We start from the raw sequence: 27,870 nt of genomic DNA, 5'->3' as shown, positions 1-27,870 counted from the left end.
CCTCGAGTCAGGGGGAGATTTGTGCCGCAGATTGTTCCTGGAAGGTTTTGAGGAGTTTTCCTTGCGACGAAGAAGACTTGTGACCTCTGAATTGTTGCGTAAAGCTGCACTCAACATGGTGTTCTCAGCTTATACATATTTCATGCTAAGAAGATCATAAACAGCTCCGAGCACATACCATCAAAAGTTGTGATAACAAGACTTAATACAAAGTGTTTTGAATACTTCCTATTATGCAGAGGGCTTGTCCTGTACAGGGTTTGGGTTGAGATTTCACTGATTGCAATTATAGACCATATTATAAGTAGGGAAACTTTGAAGACACCAACAGTATAGCAGTGTGCAAATATGTCCGTGTGTTTGAGTACTTAGCCCTAATGGCAGTCGCATTTCACCAGTATTTGAATATATTTTGTCTGTAGACCGAGAGGCTCTTATAATGGTGGCCTGATTGGAGGACTTGGAATGTGAAGGAGCTGTGAAGGGTCCTGTGTGATGAGGATTGTTTAATGTCTAAAGGCTAAATAAAGAAAACCATATAGATTCTCTCTTTGTTGCGCACAATGAATAGTCACTCTATTATTCCGGTTTAACTTGAATTGGGTGCAGCAGCTAACTTTGGGGGCAATAAGACTATGGGGATTAAAGAAAAGAAAAGGAAAAAAAGTACATTATTGTGCTGTGCAGCAGGAAATTCTTTGTCATGTCAGACATTCAATTATTTTTGTGATGCTAGTGAGAGGGAGCCTCAATCCGACTGCAAGATAAAACCCTGTTTTTTAGAAATTCGGTTGGTTTGAATTCAGAAGCGATTATTGACACCAAATCTTGCTCGTTTCCCTCGGTTTTTAATGCTTTTGTTTGAATGGTTCCACAAGGAGAAAAGGAACTGAACATGAGGAGTCGTTTAGCGTTTAATGTCTCCGAAGCACCGTAAGCAGATTGAGTCACAGGGAACCACCGTGTTCACACGTTATGTATGTTTGGCCTACATTGAATTAGCACAGATGACTGTTATTACAAGGATCGATTATGTAAAGTCAAAGGGTCAAAGACACTGTAACCGGACAGAACGATCTGAATCAACGCAGAGTCTTTCGAATGTCTTTGTGTTGTAGAAAACGAGAGATAAAGCAAGGGGAGCCAGGCAGAGACGTTTTGGCTCGGGTATCTGTGGCCACGTGTCTGTCTGGTGATTCAGTTCTTCTGTGATGAAGCCTGAGCTGAAATGATTATGCAGAAGGCCTGGGAGTTTATACTATGACTCAGTCACTCCCTCCTCTTCCCCCTCCTCCATCCGAAACCCCCCACTCCTCATCCCCACCCACGCAAAGTGAGAATTGGCTCCTTGGCTTAAACCACGGTTTCTTGAAGCTCGATGATGATTTGCAGGAGTATGTGTGAGGTAGCGTTTCGGTTATGAATCATTCGTCATACGTGTTAAGCGTACGTCGTCTACATAAAGTATTGTTGTGGCACAGGGTAGATTTGTTCTGGTTGCATCGTTTTGCTTCGATTGGGACCCAGCCTTCCCTTTCACACACACAACTTTGTGTCTCACAGTCTCACACAAAAGTTGATTTAAATAAATCACACAAAAACAGACACACACAGAGATCAGGGTCAGACAATGTGTCCACACGTCTGTAACCGCACTAGATTACTGTTGCTGCATTGCGTTGCTCTGATAGAGCGCCAGTCAGTGGAAACTAAATATCCAGTCTCCAGCCTGATGGTGTTATTAGCAAGACATCGATCAGCGGATTTCACCCGAGCTCCGTCGGTCATCACCCCTTCAATCAGTCTCAGAACGCCAGTCTGAAATTGGACCCAGCCAAGGGGTCCAAATGATATTTAATTGTACCAGGTGGGGTCCCGTCGTATTGGCACTTATCTCGGGGTGTAACACCTGAATGGAGATGGTAGTGAGACGCATGCTGCATTATAATCACCTCGAGGGAAAAGTGAGTTTTTTGACACGAGGCAGAGTGTGAGCGGCTTCGCAGGGTACAACGACAATTACTGCTCTTTCGACCATGGCTGCTTGTTTATTCTCTTCTCTTTTTTTTTTTGCACCATATGTTGGGTCCAATTATTCTCATGTTTATTTGGATTGGTTCAGGTCTCCTTGAATATTAATTTATTTATTTAGATATTTTACATTGTTTTTTATTAATAATGCATTGATTATACTAAATACACTTTTCATTTAGTGGCTTGGCAGGCTCCTGAGCAACATGGAATATGACTTATGTGACCACTGAGGACTTCACTATAGTCTATTCATGTTCGGGATTCAGAAAGTTGCAGAAAAAAGTTGCAAGCTCTACATTCCACAATCTCCCTTAATTGCTTTCTTCCCCCGTCGTTAAACACACGTCGTTCAATCTCGACAGAAACAAAATCAAATAAAGTTTAGTCCTACCACTGTTACAACAATCACCCACCCTGGTTTGGTTGAAAAAGCCCCTTAACTCCCAGAGTTAGATTTGGAAATGCTAGCTTGCAAAAAAAGCAGGACAGAAGTGTTCAGAATTTAAATCCATGACATTTAAATCCCAGTTCCCATTAAACTAGCCCATTTCTTCGTGAATCCTCTTATTACAATACAATCACCACAATGGTTGCCAAACTCACTGACCGTCACAAACTCACACCGCGATTATAATAAAAGTTTCCTGGCCACAGGTGTGAGATTCTGCTCCCTCTGATGTCTTTTATAACTCGCAACACAAGCAGCGAGATGATGATTTTTTTTTTCTTCAAAAAGCCAATTAATGTAGTCCATTATGCTTGCAAGGCTATTTCGCTTTGTCAAAAAGCCATAGAGCTCTTAGGATGTGTCACTCACTTACAACGTCGGTGTGAAAACGCAAGTACAAGTCACTTACATTTCACTAAAAGCATGAACACGTACAAAAAGAAGATATTTCATCTATTTCTTCATTTAATGGAAATCTCAAGTCGAACCATATATTTTAATGGTGTTTTTCAGACTTATTACTAAGATGAAAAACTTCAGGAGGAGAACACAACGTACTCGGCACTCTCTCTGTTTACCTGGCTGCCATTTTCATCAATTTGCGTCTCTCATTCTTCTGTCAGTCTGTTCCTTTCTGCAGTCGGCAGTCGTTGAAACGTATCAACATGCAAAAAAATCAAACACTAAATGCCTCTAAGGTTTCACCTGCACTGCGTATGTATAAACCCACGGGAGGAGCAGTCGTTCTTATTACCGTCACCACGACGATTATATCTTCACCTCTGTCCGTTTATGTGTTCAGGGAATCTGGGAAAATGTGAGCGTATTTCATATTTCTGTGACATTTAATGGACAGACAGGCCTGGGAAAAAATATGAAATCAAGGTTTTGATCAATATCTATACAACAGACTTGTAGAAAGACTTAATAATAATGAGAAATTCAAGAAATATCTTTTTTTAAATGGGTGAATCTTTTCTATTAAGTGTGACTGTAAAAACTCCTACACTCGGAGCCCTAGAGGGGTCTTGGCTCACTTCAGCCCTCTTTTACCCGACGGCGAAACTGACTAAGAGACACTTTGTTGCACTGTGGTCTGCAGTTAACTCAACGGCAGCAAAGGAGCGATTTTACCCAAATTACATACTGCAGGCAATGTGATTAAAGAAACGAATGGACTCGAGGGAAGTGATTCCCACGTTTGCAGTGCACACTGTCAGGTTTGTGCAAGGTTCAGAGAAGCCCCAGGATATTCACTTTCATCACCGATTTTTTGAAAACGCTTCTATTTGACTGTAGAATTCCCCCACATCGGTTGAGCTATAGGGCAGCGGAGAGAGCGCATGTGCAGAAGAAACGGTGTTTTAAAGAGAGAAGTTTAAATCAAGCGTGGCAGGGATCCTGAAAGCACAATCAAAGTAGAGACATTGATTGATCGACGTTTGCTGCAGAGAAAAATGGGGGGAAATTGAATTTTGAGTCTTTTCTCTGAGCCTGAGCTAGTTACTCTCAAGCATCTTCTGCCATTAAACAAAATGCATTTCCCTATTATTAAAAGGTCTTCTCCCTCCTCTGCCGGTGCCTCATTACAGCCACCTCACGTCACATGATCTTATTACCGTACCTCATGTCTTTGCCCGGCTCTTAACCTTAACTTGCTGTGGTTGAGCTGCAACGTCGGAAACACCCCACCGTAATTGCCCGAGTGTCAGAGCTTGACAGATCCTCTCGAAAGGCATGCATGTGAAATTTCCTCTCGGCGCTCATTATTGGCAACTTCAATCAACTTGACCTCTTATCAAAGCAGGCAGACTATTCAAATAAGTAAAGTAAAACACGGCATTAAGAGATTTAATATGAAAGTCTTCCCGTGAGCTGTCTGCGCTTTTTGATTCAAACTCGGTTTTATATGCATATCACTGCAAACATTTCATATTTGGCCATGGATTTGCTGCTAAAACCTGCACTTTTCCTTGAGCACTGAGAAAGCTGTATTCATTAAACATTCTTGGAGATTTACTGCATGTTCTTGATAAAAAAGAATATGCCTGCAGACAGCTTAAGATATTTTTATTTTGGCACCGTATCTATTTTTACTGCTGTTTTTATTGCCATAGTCTTTGCGTCGGTGGGGGTTTTCCGCCTTTTTCCCGCCTGATTTCATGCCCTTTCTTCCTGGGTATCTTGGGCAATAATCCCAAAGTCTAATAGTCTAACATTCAATAAAAAAAAGCTAAAAAAAAAAAGGCTTCTCCTGCACTTGACCCGCCTTCGGCAAATGCCTTCCAAGGGCATTAGAAAGCTGCTTAGTAGAAGCAGCTTCAGCTCTTACGTAAGCAACGGCGCCCCCCACCACCATAGTTTTGTGGAAGAGAGAGAGAGGGGGGGGGAAAGTAATCAGAGAGAGGAGCAGCAAAGACAAAGGAGAAGTTGGCATGAAAGAAAAATACAGAAGGAGGGTGAAAAGACACAAAAGAAACTGTGAACATTTCCAGCCAAAGCCAGTCCCACGGGAGTCGTCATCTAACTGTGCCTCCTTCGTTAACAAAAAGAAAGCGTTCCATTAATCCCCCCGTCCAAATACTTCCCCTCTTCATTGATGTGTCCATGCCTATTTCGGACAAACACTCCTTTCTCCCCATTTTTCTCCTCCATCCATACCTCGGCACTCCAGTGAAGCGCAGAGGGCGACGGGTCAGATTTAATCAGTGTATCCTGCCCACTTACACCCGCACGCTGAATTGATGTCCTCATTTAGCTTTTAATTACCTTGCATCCTCCCGATCACCTGCTGAAAAAGCCCGGTAGAAACTTATCTCCCCTCCCTCGGCTCCTTGTCAACACAGGGCCGATTTCCTTCTCCCACACATGTGCGTCGGAAGTTGGAAGTAGATCAGTGACACTGATACACAATGACTGATGTGCCCGGCAATGAGTTTTCCCCACAACAGCACGGGATGCTTATCATGTCTGTGTGGGCGAGACAGAGATATTCCAAAGTAAAAGACGTTTTGGTGGTTGGTGATAATGGAAAGGGGGCTCATGCCTATCAGCTCAGTTAACGTTTTGTTTTGCCCGCATCCACTCTTGTGTCATTTATCTTTCTGCCAAAACGATTAATCTATCTACAGAAGATGAATCTCCAACACCATTGATATCATCAATTCATAATTTTAGTCATTTATTACGCAAGTTATATCAAACATTCCCTGTTTCTTGCTTTTTAAATGGGAAGACGTGCAGATTTTTTCTGTGTTGCATAATTTAGAGCTAAAATAGCTCATCCTAAAAATGTATTAGTTGGTCGACAGAAAGAACACAGGAACTATTTTGACGATCAGTCATAGTTGAAGTTATTCCAACCTCTATGTTCAAAGAGATATGTATTTGTCTGCTTTCTTTATTTGCTTGTTATGTAATAATAACCCTTCTGTTGTACACATAGCTGGATGGTAATAATTAACCGCTTAACAACAATAACGAAAAAACACCTTAAAGTTCCCGAGCCAATGTTGCTGCTAGCTTCAGGGCTAACCTCCGTCACTTTAATCAGCAGGTTTGCAGGTGGCTGTCGAGACACAGGAACTTGGGCGTGGAGGAGTTGTCGCATTCATTCAGCGACAGATCAATTGTTCACGCGCTACTGCTGCATTCACAGCTGTAACGGAGTCATGTCAGATAGACGCACAGCTGGCGACACAGACACTAAACCAACTGATGCGGCGGAGCCTTAATAGGAAAAGCTGCATGTTTCCATGTCGGTGACAAACATCATGGCTGCCAACTCTCTCCGACGAGCAAACAGGGGACTCAGACAATGAAGCTGGCGATAAATTAGCGATTTAACCTATTTGAGCATCGGTTAATGTGGCAGCTGGGCTGCATGCAAGGCAGGTTCTCTGTAAACTGCTTAGCGAGGGTCGGCTATCGGTCAGGGGGAGAAAAAAAAAGATTCAAAATAAGCATCCCTAGTTGGGAGCTATAGTTGGGGCAATAATTCATAATGAAGATATTTGTCAGTGGCAGCCGGGGGCTGTGGAAGAGACATGCAGCTAGTTGAAAGCTGTCTCCTCCCTCGGTAACACAGCTGCTCGCAGGTGCACAACAACAATCAAGCAGATGAGCATGAGATGGAGCTCCGGCACTCCTGCTGCTCCACCAATAATGAGACAGCCAATATCACCCAGATTGTCAAGTCCCACACTATCGCTTTTCAGTGCCACCGGGTTGTATAGGGCTGCCAGTCACTGCTGTTCCCCGCCACGCTGCGGATGTGTCAGTCTCCGTGCCAGGCTAAACTCATTTGAGCTAGCTAGTCTGGCGAGCAGCAGAGCATGAAGGAAGAGGGGCTGCTGTATAACTTTGCTTTCACCTCGCAGCCCCCCCCCCCCTGCTACTTTCCCTCCTCAAACTTTGCCATCAGGGAGACAGACTATAGAATCAATAGCTACAAGAGGGAAGAACCTCTTATTTATTTCAAGGGCTGAAGCTGCTGCGAGAAGGGTGGTAGTTGTTTTCCTCTTTGATAAGCCCCCGCCGGCAGCAGCCTACGGGTTTCCTCACTTTCCTCACTGTTTTTATAGCAGGAATTGCCTGAACCGCCAAACATTGTGAGGAAATGTGTCGAGGGAGACCCCCTCTGTGGCATTATGGGTATATGTGTCACCTCTCCCTGCTGGCCTCCAAGGCTCAGAGTAGTGTAGTGGTGAGTGTTGACTAAGTCAGTGTTGAAAACAATAATGGCGTTGGTTCAAGTGTGTAAGCCTCCTGATGCCTCATTTGTTGGATTTGTAAAGCCCAAAATTTGGCATCTAGTTTTCCTCAAATTCCCTTAAATACAGCACTTCTCTGCTCAACTCATTTTTTTATTTATTTATTTATTTTTTCTCAACCGAGTTTGTTACATTTCAGCGTGTGCGTGGGATCTGACCACCCTGTATTTGGTTGTAATGAAACAAGATAATGTTTGCAAGGTTTTGCAATTATTGTAAAAGAAGGCCGTTTTGTAAGAGCTCAGAATGATTCTTGAAGCTCTCCTGCAACACCAGTCTCAGCAAAAGAGCAAGTGTACGACCTTGTTTTCTATCCTTTACTTTTGCAAGGTGATGAAGGTGTTTGAGCTATTTTTAATTCATTATTTCTTATAGTAGAAAAGGAAAGCAAGATTCTGCAAAGACAAAGATGGCACATTGACTACATTTAAATGAACTCTTTGCTCTTATTAGAGCATAAAGTAACTGTTGACCCACGTTTGTGTGTTTCCAGGTGGTGGACCTGTACTGGGGCGTGGACCCGGAGGAGTGGGACAGTCCAGAGCTGCAGCGCCTCAGGATGAAGCTCCTGGAGGAATGTCTCAAGACCTCATCGGGACCATGTTTTGTTGTAAGTACGACACAGAAACATAGAAATGTCCGAAATGTCATCTTCGCCCGAGTGAAAACCACAAAGAAAGTATCTCATCTTGGGCAATACTGCAAATACTGAAATGACGCTTGTGTGAATGAGATATGTGAAGTCCTCTGCGAGGAGAGAGAGAGAACGAGAGCGGAGTGACGCATAATTAAGGCTGACGTATGAGACGTTTATGGCGCATAAAAAAAGGAAAAAAAAGTCAAGTACAAAGAAGGAAAAGGACGAAGACACGAGTGAAGAGGGGAAGAGAAATTGACGGTGAATTATTTAAATGGGACGGATCCGTTTCTACAGGTTGAAATTGAGGTGAGAGATCACAGGGAGACGTAATGCATTATGGGTAGGAGAGGAGCCCGGGGTCTCCGGGGAACATAATCTCCTTCCCCATACTGAGTTTGGCCTTTTCTTCTCCCTCCTTCCCCTCTTATTCACGAGTTGTTGTTCAAACAACCACACAACACACGTTTAACGATCCAGTCCAGCTCATTTCCAGGACCAGGCCTCCCTGGAGGAAGAGATCTTGTATCTCAATTGCACCTTCTTGGCTAAAGAAAGGATGAATAAAACAACATCTGGATTAGAGTGGGGCTCCTTATATAAAAGCCAGCATCACCTCATCAAGGCTCACGAGTTTGAGGACTCTACTTTGTGTATTATTGCAACATTATTGTGTCAGCATGAGATGCCGTTGAAGGCTCCAGAAAAAAAAGCCAGTAAAAAGGACCCCCGAGTTTAGCTTATTTTGTGAAAATGTCTTTCTTTACATGATATAAATCAACGCATGCCAAAGAGCGCCCAAAGAGAATTCGCCACAAGAAACTAATGAAAATTCCACACAGTACAGCAGAAATTAGTAGCAAGCAAAGCAATTACACCACCCACAGGCAAACCTGCCGAAAAGTAATAAAGCAGCCATCTACTGATCACACGAAACACACACCTGAGCACAGCCGATGGTCACACATGTTGGCACACGCGGACAGAAGAAGAAACTTACCGTGGCGAAGGCAGTGAGTTGAGCGAGTCAGGAGCAAGCGTGGGTAGTGTGGCATTTAAAAGGTGTTTAAAAGCCACTTCATCAAACTGTTAAGATTCCTTGTGACACGCTAAAGTAGCAGCTAGTGTTTGCAGCAGACTTGAGATCAGTGTGGTAGCATTTGAAAAAAAGGTAGGCGGGGCATTGCTTAAATAGCCCTCCCTCCATTAAAGGGTGCGCTTGGTAGATAATGTAGCAACCTGAGTGTGTCATGTGAGCAGCACACATTGCCTGAAAAGTTTGCAGGCTATAAAACTATGTATTGTTAAATATTGGGAGTATTTCTTAAAAATATTGCCTGAGTACTTGGTATTGACCCCATACACATTAAAAAGTTGATAGCTGATAATGTTGTCATTTTTCTCTCACACTTTTTTTGTCCTGAAGTGAAATTTGATGTCACGGCCTCTCAAGCCCGTTGAGACACCGTGTGCAACATCGGGCCGTGCAATATGAGTTCAAGCAGGCTAAATTGGACCTGAAAAGACCGAATCGGAGTCTTTTGTGCTGCTGGTTTGCAGTTTACTGTGGTGTAGTACATGGCGCGCTGATTTCATTCATTCCCATCAGCCTCGCTGCCCTCTGTCCTTGCTGCAATTTCACTGTCTTAACCCTCGATTGAGCCCGAGCAATACCACACAACACCTGGAACGGCACACGCATCCATTCCTTTCTCCCCAATCCACACCTTCACAGACGCATGCAAACAGAGGATCTCGACCCGAGGCGTTTTTCCCCGTCACCAGATTAGGAATCAGTTGCGGTGTGCTCTCTACAAACCACACACACTCAAGACACACACATGAACAGTGACTGTCCTTCCCATCTGGCTGGTTAAATCTTTAATGGCATATTCTGCTCGTCCGTCTCGGTGGTGAATGAAGTTTTTTTTTCAGCTGAGAATCCCACAATAGCTCCACAGAATGAAGTCCCATTCAGACGTGTCTGAGCCAGCTGCTGCCGCCCCGGCTCCCCGTCGCTGCCGCACAGGGACCGGGGAGCTCCGGGCGGCAACCGCGGATTTCCTTGATCGGGGACTTGGATTCCAGTTTATGACAGTTCTGGGTCGTCTGGGCCATCTCCGGAGTACCATTGTTTATTTGTAACAGGGTGATAGACCTAGATATACATGTGAGGAACGGGGGAAAACATCAGTGGGATTTAGGAGCCGGTTGTTTCTGCAATAGCATACAGTAGATCTCAACCCAGCTAGCTAACACACACTTATACACACACATATACACACACGGCTCCATGGCAGTAAGAGGAGACTTCAAAGAGAGGCTGATCTGGGGGTCCACAGCCCACAACTGTCACAGAGCCCATTGCAGGGATCAGAGTGAAGAAAAGATCAGGAAAACATTACTGCCTTGATTATTGGAGAACAGAAGAGGTGGGATGAGTTCAGAAAAAGGAGGCGCTTGATGTTGGGATTGACATGCTTGCAGGCGTGTTTGTTGCTGCCAGAGGATCCGTGGCAATCTTCCTCCTCATCTCAATCTGATAACTGGGAATTATGGAGTTAAATATCACTGTTCTTTCACAGGACCATCTTGATTTGACTTGTAATATCGGAAAGCTTTGGATATGTCCGTCTTTCTTCATGAGTAGGAATCAATTGCAGCAAGTGCTTGTTTTTTCTCAAAGGGCACGGCTAAACACAAGACAGGTGGCAGTACAGCGTTGTTAAACACACACACACACACACACTACACCTGGGTTAGAGGGGGTTTTTCTCGAACCTGTCGATGCAATAAAGCCCGTTTCCATGGCGATCACATGGGTTGGCATGGTGACGGTGTCATTGACCCGGAGATTAAGCATGACAATGAGGCATGACAGTTTTTTCTTCCCCCCCCTTCTTCTTCATTCCTTTTTCCTCTGCTCTCAGTCTCAAATTCCCTCACGTAAAAAAACACTAAAACTTGATAAACGCCTGGAGGACGCGTGTCGGCAAACACCACGCAGCCGCTCGTCCAGTTCTCCTGCTTCACCCCCCCTTGTTTTCTTCTGTTAGCGATGCCATGTAGCGGCTTTACTGCATGTAAGAGGATAGTTGAGGATACCTTTCTTTCTCTGCTTCTCCTCCATTCAGATATGATGTAACTGCTAACGTGATAGCCTCTCATCCCCAGTGGAAGCAAACAATCAGTGCCTAGAATCCAGCAAATAAGGAAACCTGCAAGAATTTAATAAAAGAATGCAATTATTGGTACCGAGATTGCTGCGATTCATTGTAATTTGGCCAGTCTGAGGCGTTGGTGCAAATCCATACAGCATACTAAGTGCTGTTCACGGGCACAATAGAATAGAAAGAAAATCGAGGAGCTCTTAGGTGCGAAATGAATTGTCAGTACATCCCTTCATACCTAATACGCAGTCCTTTCAGCCCCCAATCCCATTTGTTGCGACTGAAGATGTAAATCTTTAGGAGCATGGAGTTTTAATTACATAAAAGGTTCATTAATTTCCACAAACAGCTGGGCGCTGTAGTTTCTAGAAAACATTACTCAAACAGGAGCAGGTAGGGACTAGTTTGAGCGGTGGATTCACACACATAATTACAGCATTGTTCATGTTGGATTGACTAAAGTTGAGACTACACTGCCTGTGTTCAGCGTGGCTCGCTGACTTTTAATTTAAGTTTATGGCACAAAGGGCCGCCAACGGCAAAAACAGTATACTATGTCAATTAGAGCGTCGGCTTGTAGTACGGACTTGGCTCGCTGCTCTGTGAGTGAGTGTACGTGTCACCGCAAATGAAATACTCCTCCGATCAGATCATCCGTTTCGTTTTTTAGAGCCGTTCCCTCCCTCCGCGTGCCAAGAGCTTACGCGGCAAATATCAGAACAGTTGACTGTGTGTTTCATTGATTGATCGGAGCGCCGCGGAGTGTTTGATTTGTTGATTCATACTGTAGCTGTGTACAATAATCTTAGCCGCCTCTCCCAACTGGCTCATCAGATAAAGTGCACTTAGCCGGAGTATAAAAAACCCCTTCCGAGGATGAAAAACCAAAGGAGGGAGGCGAAGGGGGAGTGCAGCCAAAACTGGAATAGCGTTTGGCCACTATCTGCGTCGCCATTGTCACTTTAGCCTCCTGCGTTTCTTGCACCTGCAGCTGCTAAAGTGTAGTCAGAACTACTACTACACACACACACAATGAGGGAACTTCTAGCTTTTCAGCTGCCGGGCTGTAATCTACTTTAGATGGCCTCATTCCAGGCAAACATTTGGACATCTTTTACAGTTTGGCATTGGTAAATTGGTGACAGAAGCGACAGTAGATCACATGGGAGGGTGGAGGGCTGTGAATGTGTGCGTGTGTTAGCGTTTGAACACCTTATTTTTAGTCATTTTGATAGGAAACGCCAGCTGCTTTTATCCTAATCTCTATCTCCACACACACACACTCAGGCACTCCATTCATCCTGCTGTATCACCGCCAGGCAACCTGACAGAGACTTTGTCAGCAACTTGGAGAGTGCCTGTTCTCTTCTCCGCACTCCCCGCCTCCCTCTCTCCCACACACACTATATGTCTATATGTCAGCGTTGCTGTAGTTCAGCCCAGCGCCTTCATCCTCCACTGACACATCACTGCAGCACCGTGAGAAAGCCGTTTAAAGGGGTTGGATGAGGTGACCCGCGGGGCGGCCCAGTGTTCTGGATCCGTCCCGTCACGGTTCCTTAGAAGATCTGAGGTCTCTAAACGGTCAAGTGGTAATATAAGGAGATTTAAGTCGACGTGGACGAATTAAACACAAGCCAAAAGCATTTTCAACCAGCTCATAAAGGGACTGTACTTGTTAATTAGTCACAGCCTGCAATAATACAGACCTGCAGCCTGATTATTATTAGCCACATATTACTCTGAATTACTGACTGAATTTTGAGTGGTAAATCTGTTACCCATTTCAAAGGGTAACAACAAAACAAATGCTTTGCATCCCAAATGAGAATTTTATCTCTCAAAAGCAAAACTGAAAATTGACTGTCGGGATTTTTGGAGTGCAGTTTATTATGTCTTTTATTTTGAGCTAAAGAGGGCACCTGTCACTTGAAATAATTTGCTTGAAGCTCATGACCTTTCCTGGCAATCCCAGCTGAAGATAGTGAGCAATATGCCCTAATTATCTATTAAGCTCCTTGTGGTTTATTTATTAGCAGCGTCATTTTTCTGTTAAACCCTCTTATTTTATTGTAAATACTAATTTTCTACCATATTTGGTTCAGGATGCAGCTAAATGTTTATATAATGCCAATGATTGGTTTGGATCCAAAATGCGGTACCCAACTTTTGAGAAATTACACCTCCTCCTCCAAAGCAACTGATAGTTTTCATGGAAACGATCGTCGAAATCCGAAGGAAGCTGCAAAGATGAACCTTAGAAAAACTGTACAAATGTAAATGAGTCCACCGCAGGGCACTTGTGGGTTTGTGTGAGTAGGCCGGCCTGCAGTCCGTACCACATGCCCTCATCCAAGTCTACTTGTTCTCTGCATCTGTTCCCACTGCGAATGCCAAGGCAACGAGGAGTCCAACATGGAATGGCTTTGAAGCGTCATTGCCGCGAGCGTAGTGTTTCCTGCTCATCGGAGCTGACAGTCATGCGGCTTGTCCCTCACTCGCTCTGCGTCTCGGGCCCCCGAGGCTCCGGCTGCATGTGAACCACGACACATGGAGTAAAGATCAGCTGGTCATGGAGCGGAGGAGTTTTTATTTTGTTATTTATTTCGCTCTCATTGGCCGGATCGTTTCCAGTGGTACCGACACGGCCGTCACTCAAAACGCATGTGGCGAGACGCCGAAGGGGAGAGCGGAGACTCACTGGGGCTTACAGTAGATGTGCCATGTGTTGTGGGAGATAATGGCGGGATCGTGTGGAGCGTTTTACGATCTGTACTGATGACGATCGCGATGATGTCAGCGGTCGTGACGGTAATAGCGTTGACTTAACCGCACAGAAGGACAATTTAATCGAATGTCACGGTCTCACAAATCCACATTCTTCACTCTCACTAATGCATCAATTTCTGTTCTATATATATATATAGCAAACTGCTTGTTTCCCTTAATACTACTGATTACTGAGCATTAGCACATTTGGCCAAGGCTGTGTATTTTTAAGTGGCAGTGTGTCATCCCAACATTTGATGTGCGGCAGCGGAACAAATTAGCTTTTTTCTTACTGAAAGCATTGAATTATGAGCAGGGCAGCAGTGCTTTCGAGGTATATGCGCCCGTAGCAACCGTGGTAAATGTTAGCCTCCGATTAGAAATCTTGTTAACTTATTGATCAGATATTTCCTAATTTCTACCATGTTATATTCTGATACTACTGTGTAGAAATGTGGCTTTGGTGTCAGTGTGGGGTTCATGGTGGCGGCTACATCTCTGATGTCACAAATTGGCTGGTGGATGTCCCGACTGCACCACCTTAAATAAGTCACAGCATGTGCATCATTGACTCCGGTATTCACCCTGCACCACTGATCCAAAAAAATGGAGCCCTAAAAACGGTTTGAAGCATCGTGATTATACACAATTTGCTGCCTCTTTTTCCTCACCTCGCATGTCCTCTATTTTATCTTCTCCCCCTTCAGGGTTTGGTGGGAGAAAAGTACGGCAGCATCCGAGTGCCAGGGGAGGTGGAATCGGCCGAGTTCGAGATGATCTTGGATGCAGCTGTGGAGGCGGGGCTGGACACACACATCTTGGAAGAGTGGTACTGCAGGGATGAAAACTCTGTGCCACCCGCATACTACCTCAAACCCAAAGCCCAAATGCTGAAGAACTACCAGAACTCTGTGAGTCCAGACTGTTATTTTACCCACATGGATGTTACTAAATGGAGGTTTTAACAGTGCTCATAATGGATTTTTGTCCTTGAGCTTCATGAATTAAATTATCCTTGAAGAACACGTTTTATGTGCACATAGAAGGGGGCGGCTTTGCTTGCCTCTTTTGAGGTCCTGCGCTTTACTGTTTGCCAAGAAAGTTTTACCAAAAAAAATCAGTTTAACGTGCAAAAAAAACAGTTAGCACAGTTAATTTTATACAAAACTGTTCTTCATCTTATCTTTATGGAAGAAATAAAGTATCTGGATGAGTTTAACTTTAAAAAACTGCGTATTAATGTTGCCTTAAGTTTCACTTTAGTCATAAAAGCTGTAGCGCTTTAACACGCTTTATACGAACGTTTCCGACTTGCAGAGTTTTTCAAATTCCCCACCAGACATCCGAATCACTCGAAACTCTATTACACCAGTAAAGACTTTTTAAAGCATTCCACATAAAGCACTCGCTCTAAATGAATGTTTCTCACATGGAACACAGAGCAATATTCCCTTTGCGACAGCACGTCTCTGCACGGCACTTGAGAAAATATGAATCACCGCATTCCCCTCAGAACGCGTCTGAACTGTAAAGTCACGCTGTCCTCTCTCTCCTCCCCGTTCGGCCTAGATGGAGTCAAGCAGCGCAGCCAAGACCAAGAATGACAAGGCCTGGAGGAACGTGTCGGAGGAGATCAAGAGGATCTTCCGAACGGCGGTGCTGCAGCTTCAGGAGAAGGGGACCATGAAGAGCGCCGAGGCCAAGAAATTCCTTTGCTCTGGTTGGTTTCAGGTCCACTTCTTTCTGTCTCACGTCACATCTTTTGATGGCGTGTTTTCAAGTTGACAGGATGGGGGAGCTCACTTCAGTCTTTCTGGGTTTCTATCTGGTTTTTGGAATGATTTCTTTTCACGTCACAGAGGATTTGAATGATTTGCCCTTTAAATTGATGACACAAATGCCAAGCTCTGAACGCAAATCATGGAATTCTATGGCAAAAAGACAACCTCTGCATGGATCTACATGTAGCCTCTATTTCTTCATGTTGGGTCACATGTATATTTGATTTCTTGAGCTAAAGGATTTGTTGATTTTTTTTATATATTTACAACATTTTTTCAAATCAAGGCATACCTTTACACAAATGATATGTCTGATAGCTGTAATATTGTGTGACAGTGTACATTAAAAACTAATCTTTACATGCCAGGCATGAAAAAAAAGAATAATGATTGTTTTTTAAATAAAACATTAAAATGACTACAGCCATACATGTCTGGAGTGAGGCTGCTGACCGCCATCTTACTACTAAATTGGTAACAAGATTTGAAATGCAATCAGGATGTGTCAGACTCCGCTCAGCAGACGACAGTGATTGATCGATCACATTGTATGTCCACCCCTCGGTAATTATCTCCAAGCAGTGTTTTGCAATGACAGAAAGAAAAAGAGTTTTCACGACCACTTTTCCCCTTTTGATTCATGTTTTTTTTTATGTTATTATGCAATAATTCCAGTAATTATGAGGCTAATTATTGACTGCATGTTGTATTTTAAACCACAAATTGGTCTAAAAAATCATTATTTTCCACCAAAGGAACCAATCTGAGCTCTCCTATTAAGATCAAATAAATCGGATGTTCATACCCCTGCAGGTGTGGAAGTTAACAGCGAAAGCTAAGAAGGTACAACTCTGACATTTGAACGATTCCTCCCTCTGTTTATTTTCACCCTGTGAGGTTGAATTGCTCCGTATCGACTCCTGTCTGCAAAGACTCCATTTGGGAATCACCCCAGTTATTACTGAATTGTTTGGGGAGCGCCGCATTAATCTTTCAAGACGTCTCTTGTTCTTCTCTCGGGCTGTCACTGCGGGAAATGATCTCAGCAAAATGCTATCGGAATCTGATAACAAGGCCTCGTTTTATCGGCCCTACCCTTTTTTTATATAACAAGGCACAGCACGAGGTCTTTTGTCGTGGCGGATATAAAGAATAGTACAAAGCTAATTAAGTGATTGGGAGGTTTAGAACTTCACATGAAAAGGAAGCGACCTGTTTTGTGTCAGGAAACGGCTCCGTAATTGAGCTTTGAGGGGCGCCTGCACCGTAGAGGAAGTTGTGCCGTCTCCTGGAACTTTCCTTTCACAGTTTTCTCTCTCCCACCTAATTAACAGGCTAGTATGTGAACTAAACTACACAGGAGATGCTGGCAGACTTTCAGTCAGCCAGCTCTTTGTTGTTGTTGGGTGATATAGTTCACTAGTGCGGCTTATGTGATTTTATCAACTTTGTTTCTTCTTAAATAAGGCTCAAGAGAAATCTTTGTAATCGGAGGCTAAAAGCTTCTAAATCTGTTGGGCTTTGCTCATGAAAGGAATCTAAACCTCGCATCTGTTAGATGTTTATCTTTTCAAGTTGTACATAATAATCCAGAGGTAGTCCTTGTCTGCATTAGGGTCATTTGAGAAGTTAGATACGACAGGAAAAGTTGTAAAATTGTGTTCTTCTTCTTCTTTTCTTTCAGCCTTGGAGGATGAATTAGACTTTGCCCTTGGGAAACAAACTCCTGCCTTTCTCAGGAAATGCGTCTGCTACATTCGCAAGATCGCCAACTTCGACCGCTTCGCCAAAATCCCCGACATGACCCGCTACATGGACACCGTGGTCAGCGGGGATCGCGTCATGCGCAACCAGGAAGCCTACGAGCGCCTTCTGAAGGTGCGGGACGAGTTCATCCCCACCGTCGTCGCCGCCTCCAACCTCCGCGTCTATTCCTCGGTCACCCACTGCGACATGAAGCTGGGCTACTCCCAGGAGGTGGAGAGCCACTACGTGGAAGGCCTGTGTAAACAGTTCTACGAGGACATGGTGGATATCATTCAAGCCACGGTCCAGCAGAACTTCGGCACGGAGGCCGACCCGCTGTACGACGAGATCCTGCAGCACCTGTCGCTCTGTAAAAGCTACGCGGAGCTCTGTGAGTTCAAGACCGAGTCGCTGGATTACGTGCACGAGTATCTCCTGCCGTCCAAGGGGAGCAGGATGAGCCCTCTGGTGGTGTACGGGGGACCCTGCACTGGGAAGACGCTGCTGCTGTCTGAGGTGGCCAAGCAGGTGAGACGTGACAGAGGGAATATATTCTTATTTTGTGTTATCCCACCCCTCTACCTCTCTCACTCTGGCCCGGCTCTCGCAACTCTTCATCTCTTTGCATCAAACGCCCGCTTGATCATCTGTGTGTCAAAATGTGTTTGCCTTATTTTTCGGCGTCCGTGTGTGAACATCTGTAGAGATTTCTGGAAAGTCCGCGTACATTTTGTCTGCCACACAGTGAACGTGTGTCTGCGTTTGTGTCCATGCACCATATTCCCTGTTCAGGCTCTGTGTGTGCCATCTGGCTGCCCGGCTACATTAGGATCACAACGTAGCCAAGATCGCACAGCACAAACCCACAGATGCACCCCTCCTGTCCAACCTTTGTAATGAACGTCACGTTGATACAGTCACTTAGTGTAAGCGCCATTCATGTCAGCCCGCGTTCATTCAATGTGACGAGGTACAACAACACAGCGGAACAATGATCAAAGCTGAAACTTCAGCGTTAAAGATTACCAGGGGACGTACGATTAAAGTGAGAACGACACCAAATGTACATGCATATCTCATAAAGCAGCTTGGTGAGTGTGGATGAGATGTGGACACGTGTCTTCGTTTCCATCAGGGGAGTCTATCTGTTTTCTTAGAGCCCATCCTGCTTTCTTCTTTGTTCTTTCTTGTTTTCAATACCAGGTGGATCTCTCAACATGTTGGCAGTCACACAGTGTCCTCAAGTGGAAATTATGTTTTTGGAAGCCCCAAATGGGGAAATCTGCTATCTTAGATCTTTAGAAACTTTTTTTTAGATAGTTGCATCCGGTATTTATTTAATTGACTATTAATTAAAAAGTAATAGCCAGTTTTGGTTCAAATAAATGAAACATTTCCAAAGGAGTATGACTTATCAAAAATTATACGGTATTTTTAAACTATTACTGGAGCCGGTTTTATCACAAAACCCGATTACACTAATACAGTATGTGAGTGGGCGACATTGAATCCAGTTTTGCATGTGGAACGGCACAAATCACCATTTAGTTAAATGCTGAAATCATCTTTATCATAAAATAATAGCTTCCAGAACTAGTAGATGTAGTTTAAACCAGATGTTGGATGTTGATCACGCAGCTTTAGCATGATAGTTGTAGTTTTCTGTGTATTAATCCCTGGCGACTTAGTACTGACAGCAAGTTAAAACCAAAATAATAGTTGTTTGAAATCCTCCATGGCTTTGGGATGCTGTTAGATTTAGTTGACACTAAAAGAGGTGCAGCGCTGTCCAAACAATAGAATTGGTTTGGGGCCACAACTCTGCTTGGAGGATTTATCTTGCTACTTTCCAGCTCAGACCACACCAGATCAGAATAAATAGAGGTCCTGTACACCTGAGTGAAACGAACTGACCGACCTCAGTATCTCGAAATTTATGACAAAGAAAAGCCAGTTGTAATATGTACACGTCTCGTCATAGGGCAGGAATGTGCAAATATAGATAATTTGTGCTAGAAGTGACTGTAATGTGACCTTAATCTCCTTTTCTAACCACAAACAATCGCTCTCAGTTTGGTGAGTAAAGTAGATAGAAGTGACTCACAGGTTGACACGCTGTGTTTGATATATAATTTAAACGAGTCCACCGAGACGAGAAGAATCCAGGTCAGAATGTGATCAAACACATGTGGGACTGCAGGGCAGAGCGTCGCAACGAGCTCCAAAACTTGGATGCAAATTCATGAACAACACAAGCAAAAAAACACGTGGAACTTTCTTATAAAATTGGAAAAGACGGATTGTTTTGCGCGTACACACAGTTTAATGTAACAAAGTGAACAAGAGAAGGACAATAACAACGGGAATAGTGACGTGTTTTTTTTTGGAGCTTTATTCTTCACAGGTCACCACGGTAACTCGTAGCCTCTAGCCTCAGTTGTGTGATGATGACAGGTGTGTTAGGTCGCAAAACAGCTTCTTGCATCGGCTAAATCACACACAAGTTGCAGAATAAGAATAATACACATCAGCTGGCGAATTACACAAATTGATAAATAGACTAGTAGAGCGTAACATACAGCGGAATTAACTATAATTGGTTCCTAACAATACAATGGCTGCTTTGGCACCGTTAAAAAATATTGCCAATGCAGGAATGAGTCTTCAGAGATGGTGGTGAATTTCAGGCCCATGATAATGGCTGACATTTACTGCACATAACAAATCGGGTTAATTAATGCCATGCAGACTTTGATTTTGTGTCTGATTGTAACAGTGGGTTAGGTTTGGGCAAAAGCATACATATTCACAGAGGCTGTGTCGAGGGAATACGCAAGCTCGCCATTTTATGGCTCTCTGAGCTTGCCTTCCTGCCCCGCAGGTACAATGTAGCTGTACTCAGTGTGATGTAATAAAACATGTGATGTAATATTGTTATATTTTAATTGTAACCTTCTATTAATGGTCAAATGTAATTTCTGAAAAGCAAGCAGGCTGCTTATATATGAGTTTTCCACATATTTCTAGTCTTTAATATTTACAGTTTTATACATTCAGTCACACATACGTAAAACGCTTAAAATGGCAAAGAATGTACTGACAGATTCTGTGTCCCTCTCCCTTTCTCTCTCTCTCTGTGTTTCTCACGTACACACAGCTAAATGTGGAGCAGGCGTCATCACTATTGCCCTAAATGTGTCAAATAACATCTAAATGTCTGCCGAAATCTCAGCTGGGCCATTTAATGAATTCATGAATGGAATTATAATATCAATGAAGTCTTAAAAAATGGAGTAGTGCTCATTCGTGGAATGTATCTCATGATTTAGAAATGATTCATTTATGAATTTAATCTACGTTTTAATTGCTTTGAGGACATTTGAGTGCCTTCAACATGAATATTACTGAGATTTGTACATTAGTATATGTAGCACAGATATACTGTCGTAAGGTCAAAATGTATGGAACCTCTCCTCCTTGCTGTGCTAATGAGCCCTACCTCCTATTGCTAGAAGAACAACTAATTCATTCCCTCCAGCTTCACTGTAGAGCTTTGATTAGTCTAGTTGTTTGACCAGACCAAGCAGAATGTAAGTACAATTAACAGTAAATATTGGCCAATGTCTGAAAGTATTCTAACAATTACCTCTCAATGCTGTTTTTCAGGCCTACACATGGCTGCAGAAAGAGATGGGCCCTGAAACCGACCCGGTGGTTATTGTCCGTTTCATCGGCTCCAGCCTGCTCTCCACAGACCTACGCACTCTCCTCCAGAGCATTTGTGAACAGATTGCAATAAACTACCGCTGCCTGATTCACTTTTTGCCTAACAAGATTCAGGAGATGAGGGAGCTCCTGATCAACCTCCTTGGGGAGTCGTCATTCCAACGGCCCTTGGTCATTGTCCTGGATGCCCTGGAGCAGCTCTCGGATGCCGATGAAGTCCGCAAGCTGTGGTGGCTCCCCATACATCTGCCTCGGACAGTCCGCATTGTAGTCTCAACGTTGCCCAATAAACACGGCATCCTGCAGAAGCTTCGACAGCTCATCCACGACGAGGGGTATTATGTGGAATTAATCCAGAGGGACCGCAAGGTCTGCAGCCAAACATTAAAACAGCAGTTGCTGGGGGTGAAGAGAAAGGTCACCTCAGGCCAACAGATCTATGTCAACGAGGCACTTGCCAAGTGTACTTTGCCAATGTTTGTCAACCTCATCTACAGAGAAGTAGTTCATTGGAGGTCTCACAAAGATGTAGACGACAGGTCCCTGTGCTCCACAGTGCATGAAAGCATAGAACAGCTCTTCTACTCGGTGGAGAACAAGTTGGGTCAACGATTTGTCTTCCGAGCATTAGGGTATATCACCATGGCCAAAGCTGGGTTAACTGAGGTCGAGCTGGAAGATATTCTGTCCCTTGATAATATAGTTCTTGGTGACGTCATTGTGGCGACTTACCTCAAAAACCCCTTGAGGATCTCCTACGATTTGGTTGCAAAGCTTAAAGAGGAGCTGAATGGTTATCTGGTGGAGCGTCAGGTACGGAATGTCACCCTGATGGTTTGGGCCAACAGACACCTGCACCTCATTGCCCAGAAGCTGTATCTTAGCAACGAGGAGGACGTCCATCAAATGCACAGCCTCCTAGCTGAGTACTTCCTGGGGGCATGGTCAGGAGGCAGGAAGAAGATCTTCACTTACGATAACAACCATTTCACGTCGCTGAATATATCTCATCACAAAAACCCCCACCATCAGCAATCCCATGAAAAGACGTCCTCTGACAAGTACTCCTATGATAGACAGACTCCAGAGCAGCCTTGGGTGTTCCAGTGCAATCTCTTGGAGCCTGACATTTTCTTTGTCAACCACAGGAAGATGATAGAGCTGGTGTACCACCTTACCAGGAGTGGCCGCACCGATGACCTCATGTTCGGTGTCATCATGAACTTCAGCTGGCTGTACACAATGATCAAGATTGGGCAGTTTGAAAAGGCTTTAACAGACATTGACTTGGCTTACAGCTACACCCAAGAAAAGGAACTGAAGTTCCTGGCCACCACTCTCCGTAGCATCAAGGTAAAAGTGATGAAGAACCCCGCATCGCTGTCTGCAGAACTGCAGCAAAGGCTCCTGCCGGTTGTCACCTCCCTCCCCAAACTCAGACACCTCCTCCTGGAGTGTGACAAAGATGGCCCAAAGTACTGCTCCATTGTGCCTCTCCACTCCTCTATGGACGTCACGTACAGTCCAGAGAGGCTTCCTCTGTGCTCTAGCTACATGCAGATTGTGGAGATCTTGCCCACTCTAGCCCCGAACATAGTCCTTGTAGCACTCGAAGATGGGTCCGTCAGCACCTGGGATGTAGAGAGCAGACAACTTCAAAGACAGATTGACACAGCCAGATCTGTTGTGCTTGGAATCCGGCTGACCACCGATGAAAAGTATCTGGTCGTGGCCACAACCAAAAACACGTTGCTCATCTACGATAATCACAAGTCCTGCCTTTTATCTGAAGTGGAAATCAAGGGGTCCAAGCATGGTGGTGTCACTGGTGGGGTGGCCTTCATCAATGGTTTTACTTTGTCCACCCATCATGCTTTGGCTTGGCTTGAGGCGAGTAAAGACGTCAACGTTATTGATCTGCTCTATGGTTGGCCTCTCTACCAGTTCCATTGCTGGTATGAGGTGACTTGTGTCCAGTGCTCTCCAGATGGAATGTACGCCTTCTGTGGCCAGTACCTCAACACCGCAACCGTCTTTCATCTGGGAAATGGGGACAAGTTGGCCACCATGACCTCTGAGTTTTCTGGGGGATTTGTGAAGTCCATTCTTGTTCTGGACACCCTTCACCAAATGGTGATGGTCGACAATGAAGGCAGTTTATCAGTGTGGAACACCAAAGAGATCACCAGCCCGCGTCTGATGGAAGATTACGATTGTAGAGGGGATGACAGTGAAGTGGTGGGCATCGAGTTATCTGAAGACCAGCGCTCCATTCTCATTTGCAAGGCCAGAAGTATCGAGGTCCTGGACACAAAATTATGGAAAATGGTAGAAAAGTTCAAAGCCAAGCGCACTGAACGCTTTGTGGCGGCTGTTCTCTCCAAGAATGGACAAAGCATCGTGGCCTCCATGGAGAACACCTCCTCCATCTTTGTCTGGAGGAGGGACAGTGGACAGTGCATGGCTAGCCTGATTGAGATCTCAGGGGCTATCGTCAAACTCATTAAATCCGCCCACCACAACCTGCTCCTCTCTGTCGCCAGCAGTGGAGTGCTGTCTGTCTGGGACATTGATATCATCACCGCCATGTCCAATATCGACAAAACAGGCAAGAAGATCCAGACCTTGCAGCTGTCCGGCAGAGAGGATTATGTGTTTACCATGGACGGTTCGGAGGCCGTCCATAAGTGGAACTTTAGCACCGGCTTTATTGAGACAGTCTTTAAGCACGAGGGCATAGTGGAGAACTGTGTCCTAACCTCCTCAGGGGATCTCATGGTGACTTCAGACGACAAGTCCAGTCAGTACATCTGGCAAACAAACACTGGCGAAAACATCTTCCGCATTAATGGACAGAGAATATCACAGCTGCTAATCACTCACAACGACCAGTTTGTGGTTTCCCTCTGCGAGCAGAACGCCTCAAGGGTCTGGAGGCTTGGGACTGGGCACAAAGTTTGCAACATCTTAGTCACTCTCCAGAATGCACTGGTCACCACGGCAAACACTTTCCTCGTGGGAACCTCCAAAAACAAGCTCCTCGCCGTCAGCCTGTGGTCCGGCAGCGTGTCCAAGAAGTTTGTCTGCGATGACGGCATAACCATCGTCAACTTCAAGCTCATCCCCGACTGTCCGGACTGCGTGGTATTCATCACGTCCACGGAGACCGTCTTCATCTGGAGTGTGGCCGATGAGTCCGTTTGCAGGCGAGTCCAGCTGCCCACCAACTTCCTCAAAAATCTAGAGGACTTCCAGATATCACCGAATGGGAAACTGGGAATTGTCTCCAAGGGTGATGAGAATATTAATGTCCTGGACCTTCACAGCGGAAAGCTGAGGCTTGTCCACGCCGCCGGTATAATTTGGCGCCAGAAATTATCAAGAGACGGACGTTACCTAGTGTACGTCTGTTTTCGGACCTGTGACGAAGACGACGATGCTGGCGTCGTGTCCAATCTGATCGTGATGCGCCTTGCTGATGGTAAGAGCATCGGCACATGCTCCCTATACAAGACGCCCACCTTCCTGTCCCTCTCCCAGCGAGCACTGAACATCATCATTGGCTTTGAGGATGGCAGCATCGGCACTTACACAGTAGTGGACCGTGTGGACGCCGCCCTCAAGATAAAGATCGCCACCTCCAACAGCCGACAGATTGTCAACAACGCCTCGCAAAAGGTGCGGCCAAAATGTGGCAACCACTCCTTTAAGAGCGTTGCCGACTGCATTTGGAGGGAGTCGACCGAGGTCTTCTCCAGGGACAGCCCAATCAACGTGTCTGACTCCGGCGAGGGTGAGTCGACCACGCCTACGAAAAAGACTGAGCTGCTGCAGTGATAGGTGGGGGATCAGAGAAGTGGGCGGAGCTAGGTAGCCAGGTGGAGATAGGTGACAAAGTTTCGAATCTCTGGGTTTGCAGTTGATTCTTGTTTACAGCCACGTGATTCAGCTGCAGATGTCAGCCCTCTGGGTAGTTAATGGGCCGACCGTTTTATCGCTGCACTCAAAATTATGTATTTACTTACTTCCAACTTACGATGCCGTTTCTCTTTGTTTTACACACGAAGACTGTTAGACAAATACGATGTTTTTGAAAAGAGGCAAAGTGTAAATTCTGTGAGGTATTAGTTTGCCATTATGTGTCCTTTTGCATTTGAAGAACAAAGTTATTATTCAAATGTCTTCGTCAAACATTTTCAAAGCCATTCCAGTGATCTTAGCCACTTGTACACTCTTTTATTTACATTGTGCACATTAAGCCATAATGTTTCCAAATAGATTTATGTTTGTATCAACATCAGTCGGTACTGTACGGAGAAAAAAAAGGAAGAACTATGAACATATGTACATATCCCTTTTTGGCTGCTGCAATTTGTGCAACTCCTTAAAAATGTTATGTTGTGCTTAATGCAATCAAAGTGAGTGCCTGGAATTTAAAAAGAAAATGTTCTTTACGTGCAGATTACAAGATTTATGAAAATGCAGGGAATTTGTAAACACGGTATTACACACAGTAACACAATACTTGCATTGTTGTTAAATCTAAAACGATCGGTGTGAAATCCAGTCAACAACGCGAGAGATCGATGGCATCGCTGTAGACATTTTTGGAACAGTTTACGTAAAATCTGCTGTGACCTTACCTGCAGTTCCATCCGTTTGTGTGCCGTTTGTTTTTAAGGGAAAAACACCACTATCGAGCATACAGTGTAGCATAGCACCATACACATTCACGCCTTAACCAGTGTACTTGCTTTAGGTTTAGTGGAGTCTGTTCAAATGTTCCAGTAGAAAAAGGACAGTGGGATTTAGCCCGGTGTTTTACTGAAACAGCTTGGCCATGTGAATATATTTAGAAGTTTAGACGGTAGATGGAAGCACTTTATGAGTGGTTTGTGAGAAATTATCAGATTTATTCGTACGAAACTTTGTGTAGATTGTTTAAAGTGATCTAGAGTCGTCTTCGGATAGGTATGGGATTTGCCGACAAAATTACACAAGGCCTCCCAGGTACTCGCCAGGCTACAGCTACAGTTTCTCCATGCATGCCTGGTATCAACACACAGGGAAGACGCTGTCACCTTAACACACGACAGCAGAGACAGGACATTCGGAAACATGTGGGATCAAGTAAGGGTCAATCAGATTTTGAGGCTTGGTAAAAATGATGTTTACAAATCATTTCAAAACCTTTGGTCGTGTATCAGCTTTTGTAAACCTGTGGAAAATATAATGCATGGAAAATACAAGATTGTGAATGTGTAGGGGAGAAGATGTAGTGGTAAAATGAATACATATATAATAATATTTTCTGAAAGCAACATACTATTGTGTCAGTCGTGAGGTTACACAGAAAAAAAAAACAGCCTATTGTGAACTGAGTGGAGGTTCAAAGCAGAACACTGTTAGATGACTCATGACCAAAACTTTAAAATCACCTTTTTTTTTTTCATTCACTTGTATTTTACTGCTTCAAATCTTCACCTAGATCATGAAAGCTGTTCCCTTTTCTGAGCCTTTGCGTTACCTCACTTTTGATGTTATTTTTGCACACGTATTTATTTGACCCTTATGTGAGCCCATGGAAATGTAACATTATGGCAGTCTGAAATAAAAGTTGCTTATATCCGGTTTACTGACAATCTGCTGACAGAGAGTTTTATCGGTGAGGTTGGACCTTGCAGGTATCCCGATTATTTTTTATTTATTTATTTATTTATTTGTAAGCATGTCTGTAATAACCCCAAAATGCAATTCTGAGCTCTGGTGAGACCAGGCATGATTGAAAACCCCACACTTACACTTTGACATATACTTTTTAAGGGCTATTCCATGTTATTGTATGTTAGTTTGGAACTGTAAAGAGAATGGCCCTTGGATCATTTCAAACCGGGTAGCAGCATCAAGCTTTAAAAAACACTTTATTTCCCTACAGCTCAAGAGTTTCTAAATTCAAATAATAATAAAAAAGATATTACGTAATAGCCAAAGTCCCAGTTATAGTTTGTGTTTCATTTGGACGACTGTCTCATTAGTTTTATTGAGGCTTGTACTGTAATTATATTGTTACCAAATTGTTTCAGTGGTCTACTGTGATTGCGTTTATGATAGAGACAATGTGCTATCTTTGCTAAAAAGAAAAAAAGAAGTTTAGAAAATATATTGGAATGCCAGTTTAAGAGTATATTTGAATGTGTCCATATGGAAGCCAGTCAACGGTATTATTGTATGTTAAGTAACTTGAATGACTTTTAATAACTTACATGTTTGCAACTCATAGTTGACCTACTGGTATAATGAATGTTTCTATTGTATTCTTTGTATCGTCAGGACTGATTAGAGATTTATATTTTCATAAATGTTGTACTTACATTTTGTTACAGAGTTGTTTAACTGGAATTCAACGCAGAAAAAAGAAACGTACGTCCGAAGCAATATGAAAACTAGTGTGTATGCATCGTTTGTATGAAAACATTTTAATGTAATAAAATGGTTCACTTTTTGCCTCCACTGCACCGACTTCTCAGTGTGATTAAAGGCTGATGTCGCGATCATGTCTCATCAAAGCCTCCTTCTGACTGGCTACAATTAGCCCATCTGACAGACTGGAGTTAAGTTCGGAGGCAGTGCATGCTGGGAAAATGGGTAATGCAACACTGACAGCCTCACAAACACACAACAGAGTTGTAAAGTGATGTGATAGGCCTGCAATTCCTCTCCTGCTCTTGATGCCTGAACACCAGACAAGCGTGGCGAATATCTCTCTGATGCCGGCTGACATTGTCAT

At 44.0% G+C, this 27,870-nt stretch overlaps 1 protein-coding gene across 2 annotated transcripts in view; it reads left to right on the top strand.

The window, feature by feature from the left end:
- The window catches only part of nwd2 (NACHT and WD repeat domain containing 2), a 37,747-nt gene extending 10,149 nt beyond the window's left edge, over positions 1 to 27,598 (top strand). For both annotated transcript variants that reach the window (XM_084003643.1, XM_084003644.1), the window contains exons 4-8: positions 7,748 to 7,864; positions 14,538 to 14,741; positions 15,400 to 15,550; positions 17,296 to 17,885; positions 21,024 to 27,598. In XM_084003643.1, coding sequence (XP_083859769.1) covers positions 7,748 to 7,864; positions 14,538 to 14,741; positions 15,400 to 15,550; positions 17,296 to 17,885; positions 21,024 to 24,920 — 4,959 coding nt within the window. In that variant the 3' untranslated portion in view covers positions 24,921 to 27,598. The remainder of the gene's footprint in view (positions 1 to 7,747; positions 7,865 to 14,537; positions 14,742 to 15,399; positions 15,551 to 17,295; positions 17,886 to 21,023) is intronic.
- The last annotated feature ends 272 nt before the right edge of the window (positions 27,599 to 27,870 follow it).

This window comes from Eutrigla gurnardus, assembly GCF_963514095.1.
Source record: "Eutrigla gurnardus genome assembly, chromosome: 23".
In the NCBI taxonomy this organism is placed as follows: Eukaryota; Metazoa; Chordata; class Actinopteri; order Perciformes; family Triglidae; genus Eutrigla; species Eutrigla gurnardus.
This window is presented reverse-complemented; position numbering and strand designations above follow the sequence as displayed.